General features: G+C 36.0%; 1 protein-coding gene across 1 annotated transcript in view; it reads right to left on the bottom strand.

Moving 5' to 3' along the window:
* The window catches only part of DCC (DCC netrin 1 receptor), a 1164464-nt gene that overhangs the window by 192677 nt on the left and 949131 nt on the right, over positions 1 to 22656 (bottom strand). The window contains exons 14-15 of the mRNA XM_036918577.2: positions 22265 to 22375; positions 312 to 506 (exon numbers count right to left, since the gene is read on the bottom strand). Coding sequence (XP_036774472.2) covers positions 312 to 506; positions 22265 to 22375 — 306 coding nt within the window. The remainder of the gene's footprint in view (positions 1 to 311; positions 507 to 22264; positions 22376 to 22656) is intronic.

Below are 22656 nucleotides of genomic sequence, written 5' to 3'. Positions count from 1 at the left end.
GAAATAGAAATATGATCCACAGCACTTTTTGTATTCTTATGACACATAAACAACGTATATACCAGGGCACACATCTCTGCGAATTTCCCTAGGTAAAATTCCCCAATTCAGAATCCAGGGAGGAAAAAATTTATGTGTTTGTGTATGAGTGTGTAAATAGATAGAAGAGAGACAGAAAAACAGACTTGTTTTAAGAATTAATACATGCTACAAATTGAAATCAAATTTCAAAGAACAATTGTCCAAGTCAGAAAATAATTTAAAATCAATCAGTGTATTTCCCCTATAGAATAAAAACCATAGCTACTCACCTAACCTCTCAATGGAGTAATATCTCTGTTTACTATCCACACGCACTGTCTCCGCATAAGGGCTCCCAACACCGTAACCAATTATGTAACCTCGCACCACGATGTTGGGGTTCAAGGGAGGGGTCCAGCTCATGATGATACAGTTGGTCTGGGGCCTCACATGGAGAGAACTTGGCTGGTCAGGGACTTGAGACTCTGGAATTCAAAAAGAAACATCATCAACCTGTCTCAGAACACATAGCATGGTGAAACTTTTCACTTAAACAAGACTCAATATCATATTCCATAGATGCTCAGATGGTGCATCATTTATTGCCCAAGTTTCTCCTTGTTCTAAGCATGTGATATGTTTTCCATGTTGGAGTTGACTTCCACAGAATTTCTGAAGGACAAAAGTACTGAATTTCTTCCAGAGGAACTGTAGCATCATGCATTTTTATTCCAATAATTTTTGGGGGGGCTTATCACCCCCCCATATATCTCTTCTTAGATATCATTAACAAAGGATGAAATCAAGGCAGACTTAAGACTAATACAAAGGGAAATGAAATATCAAAAACTGTCTTACACAATGATTACTTGCTCTGACTGAACTAAAAATGAAAATAAATGTAGCAGTCCTGTCTTAAGAAATGATCAGGAGAAACAGTTTAGGGCCATGATTTGCTCAGCATGATTAGGAAGATACTTGACCCTTGGTTTATTGCATCTGTGAAAAGTGCATTCATTATTAAAGGAAAGGACAGTGGCCTGGATTAAAGCCACATGGATTTGGGACTGTGCAATTTGGCTTAATATCAGGGTCTGTCATTTACTATCTGTGTGTCATCATGGGATTATTTATCTTCTCTGATTATAGTCTAATTAAGTTGGCATTCCAACTATTGATTCAACCAAAGCTTGAGATATGAAAGTAAAATACCTAAAGAACCTATTCAGCCACTCTAAGCTTATTTCCTTAACTGCAGCATGAGGATAAAGAAAGTAACAGTCTCATATGGTGTGGGGAACATTTAAGGAGATAATGCATAAAAAACACTGTCATTATGAGTAGCCCCAACTGATGTTAGCTATTAGGGAGAGAATGCACATACCTTGATATACATTTTCTTTTAGGGAAATCAGGTGTTGAAAATCAATGAATTCATATCCTGATTTTTATATCATCATTCTTCCTTATGATCCCAGCCCTAAAGAAATTATGTGTTTTCTAGGACCTTTATCATCATTCAATTAGTAAATATTTATAGAGCACCTATTATGTTTGAGGTGTGGGACAAGGTAGCCATGATGGTCAGAATATAGGACAGAGTGAATATGGCAGACATTAAACCTATACTCTTGGAGTTTTTAGTTTAATGGGAAAGACAGACAAGGAAAAAGGCAGTTAAAATATACTATGATAATTTTTTTAAATTGAGGTATAGTTGATAGTTCAATATATAAGTATACATTCTTATATTGGTTTCAAGTGTACAACCCAGTGGTTCAACAGTAACCCACATTATTAAATCCTCACCCTCTCTAGTGCAGTTACTATCTGTCAACATAGGAAGATGTTACAGAATCATTGGCTATATTCTCCAGGCTTTACAACCATACCTGTGACCAACTTATATCATGATTGAGAATTTCTGTGCCCCCTTTTACCACCCTTACCCTCCCCACTGACCTACTCTAATCCCTCCCCCATGGTAACCACCAGTCACTTCTCAGTGTCTCTGAGTCTACTTACTGCTCTTTTGTTGATTTTGTTTTCTTTGTTTTTATATCCCACAACTAAGTGAAATCATTTGGTACCTGTCTTTCTCCACCTGGATTATTTCACTGAGCATAATACCATCTAGCTCCATCCATGTTGTTGCAAATAGTAGGATTTGTTTTCTTTTTATGGCTGAATAATATTCCATTGCATGTATGTACCACTTCTTCTTTATTCATTCATCTACTGATAGATACTTAGTTTGCTTCCATATCTTGGTTACTGTAAATAGTGCTGCAATAAACATAGGGGTGCATATGTCTTTTTGAATCGGGGATCTTGTTTTCTTTGGGTAAATTCCTAGGGGTGGAATTCCTGGGTCAAATGGTATTTCTGTTTTTAGTTTTTTGAGGAACATCAACACCGCTTTCCACAGTTGTTGCAGCAATTTGCATTCCCATCAGCAGTGTAGAAGGGTTCCCATTGCTCCACATCCTTGCCAGCATTTGTTATTTCTTGTCTTATGGATAGTGGCCATCCTAACTAGTGTGAGGTGATATCTTATTGTGGCTTTAATTTGCATTTCTCTGATGATTAATGATATGGAACATCTTTTCATGTGCCTGTTGACCATCTGAATTTCTTCTTTGGAGAAATATCTGTTCAGATCCTCTGCCCATTTTGGAATCAGGTTGTTTGTTTTTTTGGTGTTGAAGCATATGAATTCTTCATATATTTTGGATGTTAATCCCTTACCAGATAAATTGTTTAGGAATATATTCTCCCATGCTGTGGGATATCTTTTTGCTCTGCTGATGGTGTCCTTTACTGTAGAGAAGCTTTTTAGTTTGATGTAGTCTCACTTGTTTATTTTTTATTTTGTTTCTCTTGCCCAAGATGTGCCAATGAAAAAATTGCTTATACTTTGTTCAAGAGATTTTTGCCTGTTTTCTTCTAAGAGTTTTATGGTTTCATGTCTTACATTCATGTCTTTGATCTACTTTAAGTTTACTTTTTATATGGAGTTAGTTAGTAACCTAGTTTCATTCTCTTGCATGTAGTTGTCCAGTTTTCCCAACACCAGTTATTAAAGAGGCTGTCTTTTTCCCATTGTATATACATGGCTCCTTTATCATATATTAATTGACCATATATGTGTGGGTTTATATCTGGGCTCTCTATTCTGTTCCATTGATCTATGGGTCTGTTCTTGTTCTAGTACCATACTGTTTTGATTACTGTAGCTTTGCAATATAGCTTTAAGTCAGGAAGAATAATACACCCAGCTTTGTTCTTCTTTCTCAGGATTACTTTGGCTATTCAGGGTCTTTTGTGGTTCCATATGAATTTTAGGATTATTTACTTTAGTTCATTGCAAAATGCTGTTTAAATAGAGATTGTATTGAAACTGTACATTTCGTTGGTAAGGATGGCCAATTTGACAACATTAATTTGATAATATTAATGAACATGAATTATATTTCCATTTATTGGTGCCTTCTTTAATTTCTCTCATGAGTGTCTTAAAATCTTCAGAGTACAGGTTTTTCACCTCCTTGGTTAGGTTTATTCCTAGGTATTTTACTCTTTTTGATGCAATTGTAAATGGAATTGTTTTCCTGGTTTCTCTTCCTGTTATTTCATTGTTAATATATAGGAACACAATAGATTTCTGTGTATTATTTGTATTCTGCAACTTTGCTCAAACCAGTTATTAGTTCTAATAGTTTTTTGATTGGGTCTTGAGGGTTTTCTCTATGTAATATTATGCAATCTGCAAATAGTGACAGTTTAACTTCTTCTTTACCAATTGGATGCCTTTTATCTCTTTGTGTTGTCTGATTGCTGTGGCTAGGACCTCCTGTACCTTGTTGAATAAAAGTGGTGAGCGGAAATCCTTGTCTTGTTCCTGATATTAAAGGAAAAGCTTTCAGTTTTTCACCATTGAGTATGAAGTTAGCTGTGGATTTGTTGTTTATGGTCTTTATTATGATGATATACATACCCTGTATACACATTTTTTTGAGTTTTTATCATGAAGGGATATTGAATATTTGTCAATGGTTTTTCAGCATCTCTTGAGATGATCATATGGTTTTTATCCTTCTTTTTGTTAACGTGGTGTAGGATGTTGATTGATATATGAATATTGTACTAATCGTGCACCCCTGGAATACATCCCACTTTGTAGTGATGGATGATCCTTTTGATGTATTTTTTAATTTGGTTTGCTAATATTTTGTTGAGGTTTACTTATGTTCATCAGGAATGTTGGTCTAAAATTTTCTTTTTTTGTGGTGTCTTTGTCTGGTTTTAGTATTAGAGTAATGCTGACCTCATTAAAATGAGTGGAAGTATTTCTTCCTCTTCTGCTTTTTGGAATACTTCAAGTAGGATGGATATTAGCACTCCTTTAAATGTCTGGTATAATTTGGCTGTGAAGGCATCTGGTCCTGGAATTTGGTTTTTTTGGGGAGTTCTTTGATTACAAATTCAATTTTGTTGCTGGTAATTGGTCTGTTCAGATTTTCTGTTTCTTCACAGGTCAGTCTTACAAGGTTCTATTTGTCTAGGAAATCGTCTATTTCTTCTAGGTTGTGCAATTTATTGGCATATAATTTTTTATAGAATTCTCTTAATAATTCTTTGTATTTCTGTGGTATTCATTGTGACTATTCCTTTTCTATTTCTGATTTTATTTGTGTACTCTTCTTTTCTTGGTAAGACTGGCTAGGGATTTGTCTATTAAGTTTATTTTCTCAATGAACTAGCTCTTAGTTTTGTTGATTTTTTCTATCATTTTATTCTTTTCTATTTATTTCTGCCCTGATTTTTATTATGTTCCTTCTAGTAACTTTGGGTTTCATTTTTTCTTCTATTTCTAGTTTCTTTAATTGTGAGTTTACACTGTTTATTTGGGATTGTTCTTGCTTCCTGAGGTAGGTTTATATTGCTATGTACTTCACTCTCAGAACCACTTATTTTGGTAGGTTTAATATAAGCACATGTAGTCTATTTTTTGAAAATAAGTATTATGGGAAGAAATTTAAGAAAGAATGTGCCTTTCTTAACTTTAATGGTTTATTATGTGCTTAGTACAGTTCCTGGCAATTAATAGGGACTCAAAAATATTGATGATTTAACATTTTTCAAACTATTTCTTTCTTAACTTAAATCTCTTAAAGGAAATATATGTCAAGTTATGGAAGAGAAATTCATGATTGAAAGTAATACTACAACATATTTTTCTGCTTATGTAGTGGCAAAAGGTGACATAATCTTTGCCACCAACTTCATCCATTTTCAACATTTCTAGCTTAAGCACACTTCTAGCTTAAGTGATATATGGAGGCATGTCTTTTACAAAAATTTTTAAGTAGATACTATCAACAGCTTTTCAAAACGTTCTATATTCTAAAGATGTTACATTAGCAGCATTTTCTAAAGATGTTTTTTTCCCCTGAAGAGATCCACAGTGAACATAAAGGGACAAGTTAGTAGTTGTCTATCCTCAAGTAGCCTCTAATATGATATGCAATGCCACCATAAAAAAATATCTCAAAATGTGATATAAACTTCAATAGCAGAAACACAATATTTGTGAAGAATTTCCCACTAAAAACCCTAGGTAAAAGTAATAAAAGAGATGAAAGGGGTGGATTAACACTTTTCAACCCTATTGCCACGTAAACTCTCCAGTGTCCTTCAAATGTAATGGGTTCTCCAGTGAATTCTGTTTAACACATTTGAAGCTTTTGCAATAATTATTAAAACAGCAAAATAATCTGTTAACATTATGTTTAGAAAATGAACTATACACTATTCAGATTTTCCACATTTATGACTTTTTAAAAAAAATATGAAAGCCCAACGATTTTAATGACAATACTCAACATCTTTTAGAATAAAAGGGAAAAACTATTTAAAGTATTTTCAGAACAATAACGGTCTCCATCTTTCTGCAAACTATAAAGTAGCTCCCCTGCAAGTTAGTTTAGTACCCATACAGTTACATCTGTCTGAACTTCACATTTCCACAGTAATGAATGCACAAACTGGCTCTTTAAGAAAAGGAACTTTTAGTACATAACAAGACTCATCTTATTTTTTACTGCCTAAAGGCAGTTCAAATCTTAGATCCAAATCTCAAAGGGATTAATGTATGATGAAAAATAAGGGTGTCAATACTTTAGAATATATGTTGCTTCCCCATCTAAATATTTAATGGGATTTTACCACCCAATTAAGATCATAGGGTCAGAAGGAAGGTGCCTATCAAGGAAGTATTAGTCTTACACCAATCATAATATATGGCGTCATCATCGAGACAACTGTGTTAGGAGACTGTTCATAATCCAGAATAACCTGTTTGTGCCCACCCACTCACTTCTTAATATAAAGACAAAAATGACAATTTTCTTTTTATGCTACCTTTGTGAGTTTTTTCTAACATAGATGACCTTATAGATTTTGAAAGTGGTTACTACTGGAATGAACAACATATAAAACATAAATTCAGAAAATTTCCTGCAAAGGGATGTGACATGAGTATACTTTCCTTGGAGGCTGTAACTGGAATCTGCTATTCAGAAGTACATGAAAGATTTTACAAGTACCTCTAGGATAGTGACTGCACATGTAATGCAGAGAAAAGCATTTAAATGATTATTGAAATAATTTGAAACCAAAGGATGCATTTGGCCTGAAACATCCCAATTACTGAGGCACCAAATTTCTACCACAGCCTAAATCATCTAGATAACTAAGTCAACTGCCATTCTTGATCATACTGTGGAATTTTAAATTCTGCCCTACTTTCATTTGTTTCTGAGAAATATGTATTGTTGTTTGAATGATGACAAAGATTTCCTCTAATGAGTAATGTTCATATATAGCACATTAGGAAAGTTATCAAATTAATCCCTGTGACATTTCAACAATTATTGTGCAGTTCCTATGTGCCGGTTATAGTTGTAGGAACTGCGGATATAGTTTGGGAGGGAGGTCAGACCAAAGAATGAAAAATAAACAAACAAGGAAATCATGAGATCTTGTAAGTGATATGCTGATGGGATAGTAGCAGATTCATCAAGAAAGGTGTATCTGATAGTCTAGGGTGAATGATTAGAAAGAGCTGTCACACAGACATGAGGCTAGAAAGCTTTACGGGAAGAAGGGACAATTACTGCAAAGGCCCTATGGCAAGAAGGAGCTTGGTTATTTGAATAAACCAAAGAAAGTCTTTATGCCTGAACCTTAGAAGGAAAACGAAGATAAAAACAGAGTTGCCCAGTGGGAATGTAAAATGGTGCACCTGCTATGGAAATCAGTATGGCAATTTCTCAAAAAATTAAACATAGAATTACCTATGATCCAGCAATTCCACTTCTGGGTATATTCCCTAAAGAACTGAAAGCATGGACTCAAACAGATATCTCTACACCTGTGTTCATAGCAGCATTATTCACAGTAGCCAAAAGGTAGAAACAGCTCAAGTATCCATTAACAGATGAATGGCTAAACAAACTGTAATACATACATACAGTGGAATGCTTTTTGGATTTAAAAAGAAGGATATTCTGACACAGGGGAATGTGGGTGAGCCTTCAGGACACTATGCTAAGTGAAATAAGCCAGTCACAAAAGACAGAAATTGTATGATTCCCCTTATGTGAGATATCAAGAGCAGTAAAATTCAGAGACAGAAAGTAGAATGGTGACTGCTAAGGGCTGGGAGGAAGGGATGAATAGGGAGTTATGTATAATGGGTAAAGAGTTTCAGTTTTGCAAGATGAAAAGGGTTCCAGAAAAGAGTGGTGATGATGGTTACACAACAGTGTGAATATACTTAATGTCACTGAATTGTATACTTAAAAATAGTTAAGATGGTAAATTTTATATCATGCATATTTTAAAACAATTTTTTAAAAAGTTAGGTGACACTAAAAAGGTTTTTGCCTTTTTTGTGCCTCTGGTGACCACTATGGAGATAAAGTGTATGTATTTGGGACATTTGGGAGGTATTGTCAGCAGATCTATAGAGTAGAGATGTGAGTGGTTTAGGAAAGAGGAACCTCAATGGTAACTGATAGATCTTTGGCTTGGGAAACTGGCAGGTGATGTTCTGAGATGAGGAAAAACAAGCAAGTTCTTGGGACATGTTAAATTTGAGATGCCTGTTGGCCACAACTGTGGAGATAAGAGGGAAGTAGATGGGTATGTAAGACTGGGATTTTGGTGAAAAACCATGGATGGATGTATAGATGTAGAAGCCACCAGCATATAGAGAGTATTTAAAATGCATGATATAGATGTAGTGTGAGCATGTGTGTAAACCAATAAGATACAAAAAATATCATATCAAACAAAAAGGATCACTCAAAACTCCTGAAGTCTTCCCATACCACATTGTATAAGGCCAAGTTCTTCATGATAGCCAAAGGCCATGTAAGATCTACCCCTTCCCCCTCTCAGCTCTCTATCCTCATTTCCTACCACTTTCCCTTTGCTCACCTACCACAGACATCTGCTCCACCGTGGACACTCTACATGTTTTTCAAACATGACAGGCATGCCCTGACCTCAGGGCATTTGCATTTTCTGTCCCCTCTGCCTGGGAAGCTCTCCCTCAAATATGCCTTCCTCCCTTACCTTTTTCGGGTTTTTGTTATTTTCAATTTTAGCCTTCCCTGGCTACCATACTTGAGAGTTCAATCTTTCCCTAACCTCCTAATAACCTCATCAGTTATTGTTTATAGGTTTTATTGCCATTTATTGTACTACTTATTTAATGTGATTATTTCATTATTCTTTGTCTCATCTCCTTCCATAAACTCTAACTCCAGTACTTAGAAGAGTTCCTGGCATCAAGTGCTCAAAAACATGGGAATGAAGTCTACATTTCCTATAAGTCTTAATATAATGTCATTATGTATAACTGTTATTAAATATAAAATTACCACAACATTATTTAACTCCATAAGATAAGAATTTTAAGGAAAAAAACAGAATAACCTAGAAATGAAACAAGGTGAAAATAAAATTTTTAAAGTTATTTTTTTCAATGGCCAGAAAGATTTGTCTCTGCTGGCTCCTGCCAATGGAATGATTGCTGTTCTGTACTATCTGCTGTGGGTGACACTGCCAAGTGGCATCAGTCAGTTGGTACTTTTGACAAATACTCACATATCTGTCCCCCACTTAATGTGCAGCACTGTTTGGTTATTTTGTCAGAGTTTTGTGCCAGCCCTTAATAACCTATATTTCTTTAGGAGAACTACATAAGGCAATTGATATACCCACACTCTGCCTCTCCAGACAGGTCTGATCATTATGCATGTGCTCATTTCTATTGCCAGGGCCTGTTCTCAACTATGGACTTCATCTTCCTTATGCCACTTACCTCTATCAACTTTGAAAGCTATTTATTTGTTTATTTATTGCAGTGGACAATCAGTTCTAGTCACCATTGAACTCTACCTTGTATTCTTCTTCTTTTACGTTTTTTTTGCACAGTGCTATTCTTACCATCTTCTTATTATTAACTTCTTAGTATATTTTTAAATTTAACTGCAGCAAGTTCACTCAGGAGTACAGTTTCCCTAGAGATTTTGATGAACCCCCTAGGGTCACGTGTCCACTACTTCCATCACAGAGCAGTTCCGTCACCTGCAAACTTAACCCAGGCTGCCCCCTTTGCAGTCATTCCTTCCCCTTCTCCCTCAGTATTAATTCCAATGATGAATTTTGAAATTTCATTCCTCTAAGAGTATATGCTGTTATGACTAATCTTATTTATTTTCATCATTAATTTTTAAAAATCTAGTTTCCTGTACTTGTTCCTAATAACATAATGGGCAACATTTACGGAGACCTATTTGCATAAGCTTATCCTCAGCATTTTAACAAATGTTTTAACATTTCACACATACTGTGCTCTTAGCTGTTCTATAAATTTTATGTTACTTATCTCAAGTTTTTACTTCTTAATTTTTTTTACATTTCAAAGAATCATAACTTTTACTGTATTTATCATTTTGTTTACTTTTAATACATGTTTTCTATTCAATCTTAGTTGTTTTAGGTAGAATAATCCAATTATTTCATACTTTATTGTTAGCTATTTCTGTTTGTCTAGTATCACTTCTCTTGAAATTGAAAATGGATGCAGACAGACACAGAGAATAGAGTGGTGGTGCCAGGGGATGGTGGTGGGGAAAATGGGAGCTGCTGGTCAAAGGGTACAAACCTCCAGTTATACGATGAGTAAACCCTGGAGATCTAATGCACAGCACGGTGACTATACTTAATAATACTATACTATGTACATGAAAATTGCTACGAGAATAGATCTAAGAAATTCCCACCACACAATACACACAAAGAGGTAATTATGTGAGGTGGTGGATGTGTTAACTATTCTACTGTGGTGACCATCACACTGTATAACTTGTACACCTTAAACTTACACAATATTATATGTTGACTATATCTCAATAAAGAAAAAAATTTTAAGAAGAAAAACAAATGTAGGATAACACCAGAAAAAAAAAAAGGCATGTAGAAATTCAAAGGAACAGGGGAGCATATAGTCAGTACTTTAAAAAGAGTATTCTGACAGATTCATTCCTTTAAACCACAACAGTAAATTCTAATTCAGAAAAATGTGTCTCCTAAATGTATGTCAATTACACCAAGAGATCTGGGGTGGACACGTGTCTGTCTGTGTCCTCCAATTCCTGGTATTGACAGTTTTACTCCTAGTGCTGAAAGGGAGACTGCTGGGGTAGAGCTGTTTGCTCAGGCCCAGGAAACCGTCTGAGGTCCCCCTGAAATCAGAGTCCATGTCCTATATAGCCTCTGCACACTCACTCCCTGATCATGGTTCACACTGATAATAACTTGATGGGAAAAAGAAGGAAAAAAATATGTTACTACCCAGAGAAGAGACCCTCAATGTCATGCCCCAAATTTAGTCTTAACAAAACAATCAAGATATTTGCTTCCCTGGTTCCCTCTTGCCTAGAGAAACCATAGAATCTCAATTGCAGATTATCTACAGGATTAAACCAATCCTATTTTTTGGTCCACAGTTGGAAATCATGGGCTCCATCTGTTGAGTTCTTGATTTGACAAGTACTACCGGGAAGTTTAGACCTGTCTTAGGGAGGAGGCTGGCATGCCAAACACAACATAGGACAAAAACACATGAATTTCAATTTTATTAACAACATCCTGTCTTCTTGAAATAGTGGGAAAACCTAAGCTTGACGGTTAGGGGTGACACTTTTGTGGCAATCAGAGCTTACCAAAATCTGGGAGTCTCTCAAATAAGAGTTCAGGGACACCAATTTCAAATACCACAAAAATTTACTAGAATCTTGTATGTTTCTACAATGATGCATTTTATCAGCTAACTCATACTGAATAATTTCCAGATTTTTGGCCATTCAAATGATAAACCCTATTCTGAAAGGGACAAAGGTGTACGTCTTAGGTCTTGCCAAAGAATGCACTTCCGTGAATTCTTCAGGTTCATTCTCCTACAATTGGATTAATACTCGACTGTCTCAAAACCACAGACTTATTTCTTTCACTCTAAAAAACCCACAATATCTCTAAAATATTATGCCAAGTTTTCTCTGGAACATTTGGGATTTCATTCTAATATCTTACATGAGGAAAATGTAAAGCATCCCTACATTTAAGGAAAAAATGTACCAAAGAGCAAAGGATGTGTTTCTACCTCTCATTTACCTATAATTGCTTTTTGACTACAATGATGGACATCAGTGAAGAGTCAAACTAAATGAACTGAATGAGTTTAACATAGCTAATACCTAGATATGAATGCTTATATATCCAATCATCTATTCAATATTAATTGTGCATCTACTATGCAGAAGGTACTGTGGAATGTACTGAGAAGTTCAAGTCAAATAAAGCATGGCTTTTGTTTCTAGTCTACTGAGAAGAGTGACATAAAGCTAAGACAGTGTGCCCAAAGAAATCAGGATTAGAGGAAAGACATCTGAATGAAACTGAGATAGGACAATCTTCCTAGATGTACAGCATCCAGTGAGTTTCAAAGGACAAGAGGTGTGAAATCATGTGAAGGGATACAAGGAAACACTAAGTGCGAAAGCATGAGATAGGTTGGAGTGTATCTGGAGGGATGTGCAGAAATGCAAATGTGATAGAATATCAGAAGAGGCTGAGGACAGGACCACACAAGAAGAAGATGGATGGGGAAATGACATCATTAGATCTGGTTATGAAAAATCCCTCTGTCGGCACTATGGGGTCTGGAGAAGAGGGGGAGCAAAGTGGTGGAAGGAGACCAGCTGGGAGGCTCTCCTCAGGTAACAAGTGATGAGAACCTGACCTAAGGTACAGTGGAGGGACTGGACTCCAAACCTATTAGGAAGGTAGAAGTTCCAGGTCTTGGTGATTTGAATGAGTATTGGGAGGGAGTGAAAAAGCAGTAGTTGAGGACTGTGAGACTCACCGGCTGGGACGCTGCTGGATGCTAACAGCAGTCCCGATGTGAGGGACACAGGAGGAAGAGCACAATCAGCTAGAATAGGATGATAGCTTGACGCATCAGCTGACAATGTCCAACATTGTATAAAAGGATGCTCATTTGAGCCTCCATTTTTGTTATACATGAAAATGCCAAAAGAAAAAAGCAACAAAATCTTTAAAGCAATCAGCAAATGTTGCATTTTTGAATAAATAAGAAGTGATAATGTGGCCGTTTTTGGCCTTCAATTCCATCAGGAGAAGCAGCCATGGTCAACTAGTTTGATGTATGAGAAGAAAAATTTCATGTTCTACCCAATGTACTGGCAGTAATCTCAACACCATTTCCTGAATAATCTGCTGGTAGAAATGTCAACTTTATTTTTTACTTCTCAGCTTCAGCAAGAGGTATTTCTTTCCTCCATGCTCTGTTGTTACGCTGATGTGCAGGTCTGTTTCTATACCAGAAAGCACTACATTGGTTTTAAATCAAGCTTTATAGTAAATGTTAATGTGTATTCTACTTCTACAAAATTTCTCAGAATTCTTTTGTATCTTCCACATGAATTATGATTTGAATTGTATTAACATATAATTTGGGAAGAACTCACAATATATAAAGGTAAGGTTTTATATCAAGGAACGTATATTTCTTCTATTTATTTGTGTCTTATTTCATATCTTTTAATCAAATTTTATTTTCTTCATGTGAACTTGTTTACAGTGAGCTAAATTTACTTCTAGATATTATTTAGGTTCCTATTTGACTGTATTTCTTTCTCAAGCTAATTATTAATAGTGTGATAAAAATTGTGTGTATATGTTTGTGGGTGTATATATATATATATACACTATCTTATTGAATTTTCTTAATAGTTTTAATAGGTTTTTCATGTAGTTTCTTGGAATTTATAAATACACAATCATACCATTTGTAAAAATAACTTTCTCTCCTTTAATTGTATGTTAGGACTTTTTAACTTTCTTTTTCTTTTCTTACCAAAACTTCTACACTTTGTTGACTAACAGAAATAGTAGGAAGCTTCCCTGGCTCGTTTAGATCTTAAAAGCCATGTGTGTAGTGTTTTAGTGTTTAGCATAAAGTTTGCTTTTAGTTTCTTACAAAAAGAGTGACATTTGAAAGCTTTCTTATATTCCCATATTAACATGAGTTTTTAAAAACCTGGTAATGATTGTCTAATTTTACAAAGTGCCCTCTTGCATCTATTTTTTAAAATTTATTATTTGTTATTTATTTTTATTGACGTTTCACATGAAAAAAATGTGGTTACTACATTCACTCATATTATCAAGTCTCCTCCACACCCCATTGCAGTCACAGTCCATCAGTGTAGTAAGTTGCCACAGTCACTACTTCTCTTCTCTGTGCTATACTGCCTTCCCCGTGACCCTCCCCACACCATGTGTACTAATCATAATACCCCTCAATCCCCTTCTCCCTCCCTCCCCACCCATCCTGCCCCACCCCTCTCCTTGATAACTTCTAGTCCCTTCTCAGAGTCTGTGAGTCTGCTGCTGTTTTGTTCCTTCAGTTTTGCCTCATTATACTCCACAGATGAGTGAAATCATTTGGTACTTGTCTTTCTCCTCCTGGCTTATTTCACTGAGCATAATACCCTCTAGCTCCATCCATGTTGTTGCAAATGGTAGGATTTGTTTTCTTCTTATGGCTGAATAATATTCCATTGTGTATATGTACCTCCTCTATATCTATTCATCTACTGATGGACACTTAGGTTGCTTCCATTTCTTGGCTATTGTAAATAGTGCTGTAATAAACATAGGGGTGCATATGCCTTTTTGAATCTGAGATCTTTTCTTTGGGCAAATTCCTAGGAGTGGAATTCTTGGATCAAATGGTATTTCTATTTTTAGTTTTTTGAGGAACTTCCATATTGCTTTCCACACTAGTTGAACTAATTTACATTCCCACCAAGAGTGTGGGAGGGTTCCCCTTTCTCCACATCCTTGCCAGCATTTGCTGTTCCTTGTCTTTTCAAGGAAAGAGCTCTTTCCTGCTTCCCAGCTGCAGTGCCTGCCTCAACTGCCAGGGTTCATGGGCTGAGTGCGCAGGGAGGAGCCTCTGTACTATGCACTTATAGCTGCCATAGGCAGGGCTGCCCTCTGGCCGGCCTGGTGCAATGGCGGGGCATGTATTGTGGTGGGGGGCCTCACACCTGCATTGCCAGTGAGGGGGATGGAGTGCCTGAAGCTCCTGAAAGTTCCCAACCTGCTGGGCCGAGTGCACTAGGACAATTTTGTCCACCTGTCCTTTCTCCTGAGCAGCAAGCTCTGTCCAATACTTGCCCCTTTAGCAGCCCTTTTTCACTGTTGGGAAGTCTCTCAGAGTGCCCACCTTTCTTTTGTCCCAGAGCGGCCGGTTGTGGGAACCTGTTCTCCACAAGCAGCTGAAATCTCAGTGTCTCCAAATATTCCCGCTTTCTTAGCTTTCCAACCCCACTAATCTCCAGAGCACCATGCAATGTTCATGCTCCCAGAGCAGATCTCCAGGGCTGGGTGTTCACCAGTCCTAGGCCTCCACCCCCTCCCTGCTCCGAAACACTTCGGTCCTGCCAGATTGCAGCTCTGGTACTTTATCCTTTTCCATGAGGTCTGCTTTTTTCCCCAGGTGTAGGCAGTCTGCTACAGCCTTCTTTCCTGTTGCTCTTTCAGGATTAGTTGTATTTGCGATATTTTCATATTATATGTGGTTTTGGGAGGAGGTTCCTATCTAATCTCTCATGCCGCCATCTTTAAGCTGATCCCTGACTTCTGAATTCCAGCTCCTGTCTCTTGCATTTATTGATATAATTATATAACAACACCCCTTTAAATTATACCTTAAATAGATAGTAGGCTTTTAAGATGTACTGATTGTATGCCCTGCTTTTGTATCAGATGTATTTCCTTAATGCAGACAGCAAGATTTTATCATCATGAACGAGAAGAAGCTTCATGAGACCAATGGTATTAGTATTTCATATTACTGTTGAAGTCTGAGATCTAATTTATCAAAATCAGCAACAATAAGCATCTCTTGAGTGTTTCATATACACCAGGCACACTGCTGAACACTTTATTGCCACTACCATAGCTAATTCTTATGAAGACACCTTGACATGGACAGTGTTGCTATATTCTATTTACAGAGGAGAAAACTTAGGTCTAAGGGAAATTAGATTACTTGCCCAAGATTATACAGTGAGTGGAGCAGGATTCAAACTTAATTATTGCAACTATAGAATCTATAATCTTATTCATTACATTGTATTTAGAAAATGTCAATCAAGTCATAAGAGAATCAAAGATTTCATGAGCACATTAAAAATTTGCTATGGCCAAGGAAAGGACTCCAAACTTTTCAGACCTTTATCCAAGTCTGTCTAATTTGTACCATCCCTTGGTACAGCCTAGCTCTGAGATTTTGAACAACTTTCCATAAAAACTAAAGCAGATTTCAAATTGTTTTCAAAAGACAGTTTTGGCTTTGACTGCAACATTCCGTATAGGTAAGATGGATTCCACTTGAATGACAGTAATAGGTTGGTTTCTTCAATTTCATGATGGATTAGCTGCTGCACCACTGGCTCACATCATTCCACAAGCCTGTTTGTCAGTTAGCAGCCCAGAATATCATGATTGGCTCCTATCAAAAGCCCACGTGAAAGGAATCCTTTTTCACAGATACGCCACCTACATTCTTTTCTGCATAAAATCCTGTATTTGCATCACCATATTGGCAGAGGACCACATTTGGGAGTTCACTTGTGTAAACCCCGCTCCTCACCTTGAAATTGTTATCTTTAATTTGGATCTGTTTTAACAGATTGCCATTGGCTTTCACCAAGAATTTTATCAAAATAATAGTCAAAGGAAAATAATTTCTGTATTTGTTAAAAATTTTAAATTGTATTATATAATTGCCTGATATTTTAAATCTGATTGTTATTCAAGTAAACCAGATTGCCTAGATATAAGGTGCTAAAAGTTGCATTCTAGATGTAACGTGATTTCTTTTTGATCAGTGAGTTATTTGGAGGTATTTTTTACATTTAAAAATACATTGGGTATCATTTTATTATTGGAAATTAATTACACTTTGATCAAAGAATGTGTGTATTACATGGGAACCTTAATATTCATTTCTTTATAGCCAAATACTAAATATTATTTGGATGCTTAGGAAAAAAAATGTGATTCTCTAATTGTGTGCATATTTCAATTATGTCAGGTAAATCTTCTATATACCTTCCTCTATTCTCATTCTATGCTCAGAGATTTTTCATTTCTCAGACTCTATTCTTTGAGTGAGTATAAAATTTTAATATGCAATGCTCCTTCTCTCTGGGGGTCTCATCATTAGATTTGATCATTATTCTGAAAATAAGTTTTCAGGTGTTCCTTAAACTTACTGATAAGTTTTAAGGTATTCTCAAAGATATGTTCTCAATGAATATTATATATTTTGTAAGTTCAAAACTCAGTTTCTTCACGGTTCATTTCTTAAATCAAGTGGATTTACTGTTATCCCATTTTACCATTTACCACCCAAGCTAATAGGACTAATTTATCTGTTTCCCGGGGGCAGGAAATCAGAGCTTGCTCTTAAATTCACAGCTTTTGCTACATCAACATGTTCCATTTTCAGGAGTCTCTGCACTGCTAGGTTTGGTTATCCATGCTACTGCATTTTTGGGTAGAAATTAAATTTTCATTTACATCATTATTGATTATGTATAGCAATTTCTACCTGTTCACTTCAAAATTAGAAAGAAAAAAAAAAGGCAGCATGAATACCTCTCCAAACTCAATTTCCTGGAAGACACCTTGATGAACTTTATCACAAATTCTCTCACATCCTTACAAAGATGTTTGCATGAACTGGGGGAGTTCTAATGATCTTGTTTGTTTTGTTTTAAGCTGAAACTTTGAGGCACAAAATAAATATTTGAAAACTTCCTAGCTGTTAGTAATCGGAAACATGCTTTCAGGGAACCCTGAACAAACAGTGAGGTTGGCTCTATAATTACTTTAACAAAACATCCTAATTAGAAGGGCAAATCCGTAAGGAACTGGAGTATTGCTCCACAATGCTTGTCAAGCAGGGAATGCAAGAGGAACTACAGAAGTCACAGGAGCAGAAGGGATTGCTTTCAGCTCTCTGTACATACCAAGGCCTCTTCTGTTCAGGTAACTTGCAGGGCTCAAGGTTACTACCTCAAAGAGTAGATTACTCCCTGGGAGCTCACCAGGAAATTCAGAAGCAAGGGTGGGGAATTATACAATACATGCACCTAGGGAAGGGCTAATACTGCAGTTTCCTTCTAGGGAGGATTCCTTTGGCTACAGCAAAGAATTCTTCCCATTTCAGTTGGTTTTCAAAATGATTGCTCCCTCTTTATTCATACTTTGAGGCAAATAAAAGCAATTCTATATGGAAAATTTTGACTTTGGAATGTTTAGGATTCAAAGCTTTCCAACATTAGCCATGAAAGCTTTGGTAGAAGTTATTTATGTCTCATTTCATGATTTAAATATTTGTGTGAATAAGTTAAAAGGAGATGAATATTTAACAAAATCTCCTAGCTTGCTTATTTATTTGTTTGTTTGTTTGTTTATATGGAAATAAAGCAAGCCATCAGCCTGAGCTACTAGTGACCACTTCAGTGGTTGTCCATTTGTCCAAATATTAATTCTTCTTAAGGGTTGCGCTTTTAATCTTTGGATGATGTGATCAAAATAAGAAAGATGGGAGAAAGGTAGAAGAATTGAAATCAGTTTGGGGGTGTATCTCAGTGAAAAGAGACCATGGATCAGTACATTGAAAAGGCCTTATGATCAAATATGTTTGGTTCTATTAATTTCTTACAGCAAGTAAATCACTGCTTTACAAAAGAAGTGAAACTTATCTGTTCCACACTCATATTTGAATGCCCTGAAATGGCTATTAGTTTCCACTGTTTAAAGGTGAACAATCTTGTATCATAATCCATAATAGCATTATGTGCAAGAGTATCAACTCCACTAGCTTGCTTCTATTAATTTTTATTTACTTTTTCAGATTGCTAATGTGTATATTATAGGGAAGAGCAAGAGTTGTCTAAGCAATTATAATCCAAGTGAAGAAGTGGGAGAATGAAAAGAGAGGCAATATTTAAAATGTGTTGGAATGTGTTAAGATAACCATACTTACACTCAATAAATGAGTAATATTTGGATGAGTGGGGACACTAATCCAACAGGGGCAGAAATAGTTTTCCTAAAGGGATTCTTTTTGATGAGTCTACTACTTGTCCCCCACACTCTTCCCTGTAATCCTAGTAAACCCCCTTCCCCTGAAACTAGTTCAAGTATTACTTGTTTTCATGAAGTTGTTTTAATCCATGCAGCCACTGTTTAATCCCTCAAGAGGACTGTTCCTATTTCTTTCACGTTTCAACTTGGCACACTATAGATTCTTAATTATATTTCACAGTAACCGCATCAACACTCAAATAAGGTAAAAGTAAGGAGGCATGTTGCATGCAGAGGAGGGGTGTTATTAAGCCAAGAGCATGGAAAAGTTCAAACAAATCCAATCAAGCAGCATTTATTAAGACCCTACTCATGAGCATGGCATAGAGATTCTTGATTAAAATGGTTGTATGAATTGGGTTATATTGAAATTGCCTGGACATGAGAAGTATGCAGTTAAATGGAAGTTTTGTGCTATCCTCAGAGCTATGACTTTACACTTTGGTTTCACTTAGACTGTGAATCATTTGGAGTGAGGAGAAAGAGCACATAAGTCAAGTGGAGAGCCCATTCATCCTGGATATTTTATAGGACCTTCAGCACCTCTGCTCCATTTATTTTCTCTCCTTCCAGTAAGAGATACAGTCCCTTAGGTTTGGGTAAATGATATGACCTCATTTCTTAGAATCTTTGCCTTGAATCACTGTCTTTACTGTCACTGGGTCAGTTCTAGAGGATTAGTGGAGGCTTTGCTCCAATATCCTTTACTGAACACAGTCACAGGACCCAGTCTTTAGTTTTAGCTCCACAGTTACTAGCTGAGTGACTTGATCAAGTAAGTTAAATTTTCTTAGCATAAGATACTCTTTAAAAGTAAGGCTAATAGTATATAACCCATAAGGTAGATGAGAGATAAAAGACATGTATATAAACTTTGAAAGTTATTTTTCAAATAAAATAGAAAAATAAGGTGTTTGCAAAGCTTATCCTAACCATCCTTTTAATCTTTAGAAAAGACAGATCACGTCCTCAGGACTTTATGCCCAGCTACCCTGGCCTCCTTGCCAAACTTTAGCTACCAACTGGGCTCCAATCTCAGGATGCCTGTTCTTGCTGTTGTTCTGCCTGGAGGTCTCTTGTCTGACCTACTCATATGGCTGCCTCCCTCACTGCCTTAAGTTGTGTGCCTGTATTTCACCTAATCAGAGAAATTGTCTCAACCCCTTTTAAAACAGTCCCCTCTAATCATCTGCTATTCCTTCTATCATCTTAATTTTTCTTCAGAGCATTTATCACCATCTATCTCTATCTCAATAAAATTTATATTCCTTGAGAGTAGGGACTTTACTTATTGCTTTACCCTTAGTTCTTAAAATGATGTCTGCTATATATAGACCTTCAGGAAGAAATACATGTTGAATAAATACATACATAAATTAATGTTGTCTAACCTATTAGCACAGGGTATAAACTTTATGAAGTATGATTTTTGTGCAATGCCACAACTCAATTTTTATTACCTAACACACGTTAAATAACATCTTCTAAGCCTCAAGTTCCTTTTCTATCAAGGCTAATATTATCTCTAGGATAGTCCTAACTGGGTTGGCCCATGTTTGCCTACTTATATTATTTTGCACTTCCACCAGAGTAATCTCTTCAAAATGCAAATATAATTAAGTCACTATTTTAAAAAGTAATTTAATGACTTGCTTAGAGTAAAGCATGTTATTGCTTTAATGATATTCTTAAGACAAAGTTAAAAATCCTTAATTTGATCTTGCCAGATTTAGAACCTGCCTATCTTAAAAACTTTATCCCATGTCAACTCTGTGTTTCAGTCTTGATAGTTCTTTTTTCAGGGCTCTAATAGCATCATGATCTGTCTTGACTTTAAACCTGAATGTATCTTGCCCCCTGCTTTTCCCCCTCAATGTTTAATGTATACTTTCGTACAGCTCATTCCTGTTCGACCATGGCTCAATTTAAATGAAAGTTTTCTACATGTTTGCTTGTTTGCCTATCAATCTACCTACCTCTTCATCCTACGTTGACAGATAGGACAGTACGAATAGGATAGTCAACCAGGTTGGAGCTATAGAAGAGTGATTTCCCAGGACTTCGCCTAGAAGGTCTGCCATTCTTTGCTTTGCTCTAAGCTCCACAAGGAAAGGATGTTGTCTTTCTTATTTATTATTATATCCACTTCAGTGCCTGAAGTTTATAAGTTTCCTCTCAGTGTTCCTTGAGTCCACATGCTGCCCTTGGCAGTAATTATCAGTCCTGTGGAAACAGCACTGGTTGATCATGGAGCACGTGGGGAACACTTGCTGCCACCATAGTTTTGTAAGACTCCATCTGTGACTGTTTTTAAATCATGAATGATGATGAATTATTTAGAAAGCAAAGAAGAGAAAGATTAAGGAAGAGGAAAATGAGGAGCAGTTCAAGGAAGAGGGGGCCAGACTTGGGGTAGGGTAATGGAAGGAAACTAGGACAAGAATAAAAATGAGGAGGGAAGGAGGGAGGGAAAAAAGGAGAGGAAAAGGGAGGGATGTAGGATTTTCACCTTCCAATGACTTGAATGCTTTCAGGTCTATCAGGTAAGGAACACAGGACTTCATTGTCAGTTATTTAGGCAGTGACCTCTGCCGTCACATTTGCAATACACATGTTTACTCTTTGAGCCACTTTTTCCAGGTCCAAGTTTTGATCACCTAGCTTTCAGTTTTCAGATCATAACTTATTTTTCTAAGAGCCTTTCATTTTCATGAATTTCTACTTCTTTCTTTGTAACTCTAATTCTATGTGGTATATTTGTTTTTTTATTTAGACTTATTTTCTTTTGCTCTGTTTATCTTGAACTTGATCTTAATTTAGTCACAATATTTTAATTCCAATAACTATTTCTCATCTAATACTGAAGATTCTGCTTATATTTAATGTATGGATATGAGACTTTTATATGAATCTCAGTATCTCAAATATCAATTAAGCAAACAAGGCAGATTGTTCTTTATATTTAAAAAATGAAGTGCCAAATATTGATGACTGTATCATAAGTAAGTAAAAAATACATATTGCTGTTTTTCAGAAGCATCATAAAAGGGCAAGAGAAGCTAAATAAAGTAGTTATATTTTATGATTATCAGAAATTGTAATAGTTCCTGTGGAAAAAAAATGTTTAAAGCTGATTATTTTAAATAAAAATCAATTAAAAAATCATTTCAAATTATGTTGAAAAAAAAGCAATCCTTATGACGACCGCATTAATGCATGATTAATTTATGTTTATATAGTATAGTTGACAATTCTGTATTCATAAATGTTTTTTGGTTTGTTTTACATCTAAAGGTACAGGAGGAATAATATCCCTGGTGTCGGAGTTCATCAAGTTTTGAAAAGGCAGCCTTTTAAAGCTGAAGTAACAGAGAATAGAGAAATCAGAGTGACAGTGCTTGGAGAAAGAGCTTACCATCTAGATCATTCTCCGGGGTCTCTGCTGTGTACCAGTTGGAAGGTGGTCCAGTGCCATTGACTGTCATGGCTGACACCTGGAAACTGTACTGACTTCCTTTTTCCAGTCCTGTGAGAGAATTTTTCACAGGGGGGAAAATGTTATTGGATAACAAGTATTTCTAGCTAGGTTTCAAAAATTTTAGTAAAACGTCAGCAAAGGTAAACCCGCTTTACATTGTTTGTGATTGTTCTGGTAATTATTATTATTTTGGCCACAAAGGCAGGAATATTACAGTGAGAGATCAAATTATTTTTCATATATTTTCATTTATTTTTTTTTCAGGTTATAAAAAAATGTATCCCTGAAAATGGCCTCAGGGCAAATGGAGTATATAAAATATGAACAAT

The sequence above is a fragment of the Manis pentadactyla genome, chromosome 6 (genome assembly GCF_030020395.1).
Source record: "Manis pentadactyla isolate mManPen7 chromosome 6, mManPen7.hap1, whole genome shotgun sequence".
Taxonomy (NCBI): domain Eukaryota; kingdom Metazoa; phylum Chordata; class Mammalia; order Pholidota; family Manidae; genus Manis; species Manis pentadactyla.
This window is presented reverse-complemented; position numbering and strand designations above follow the sequence as displayed.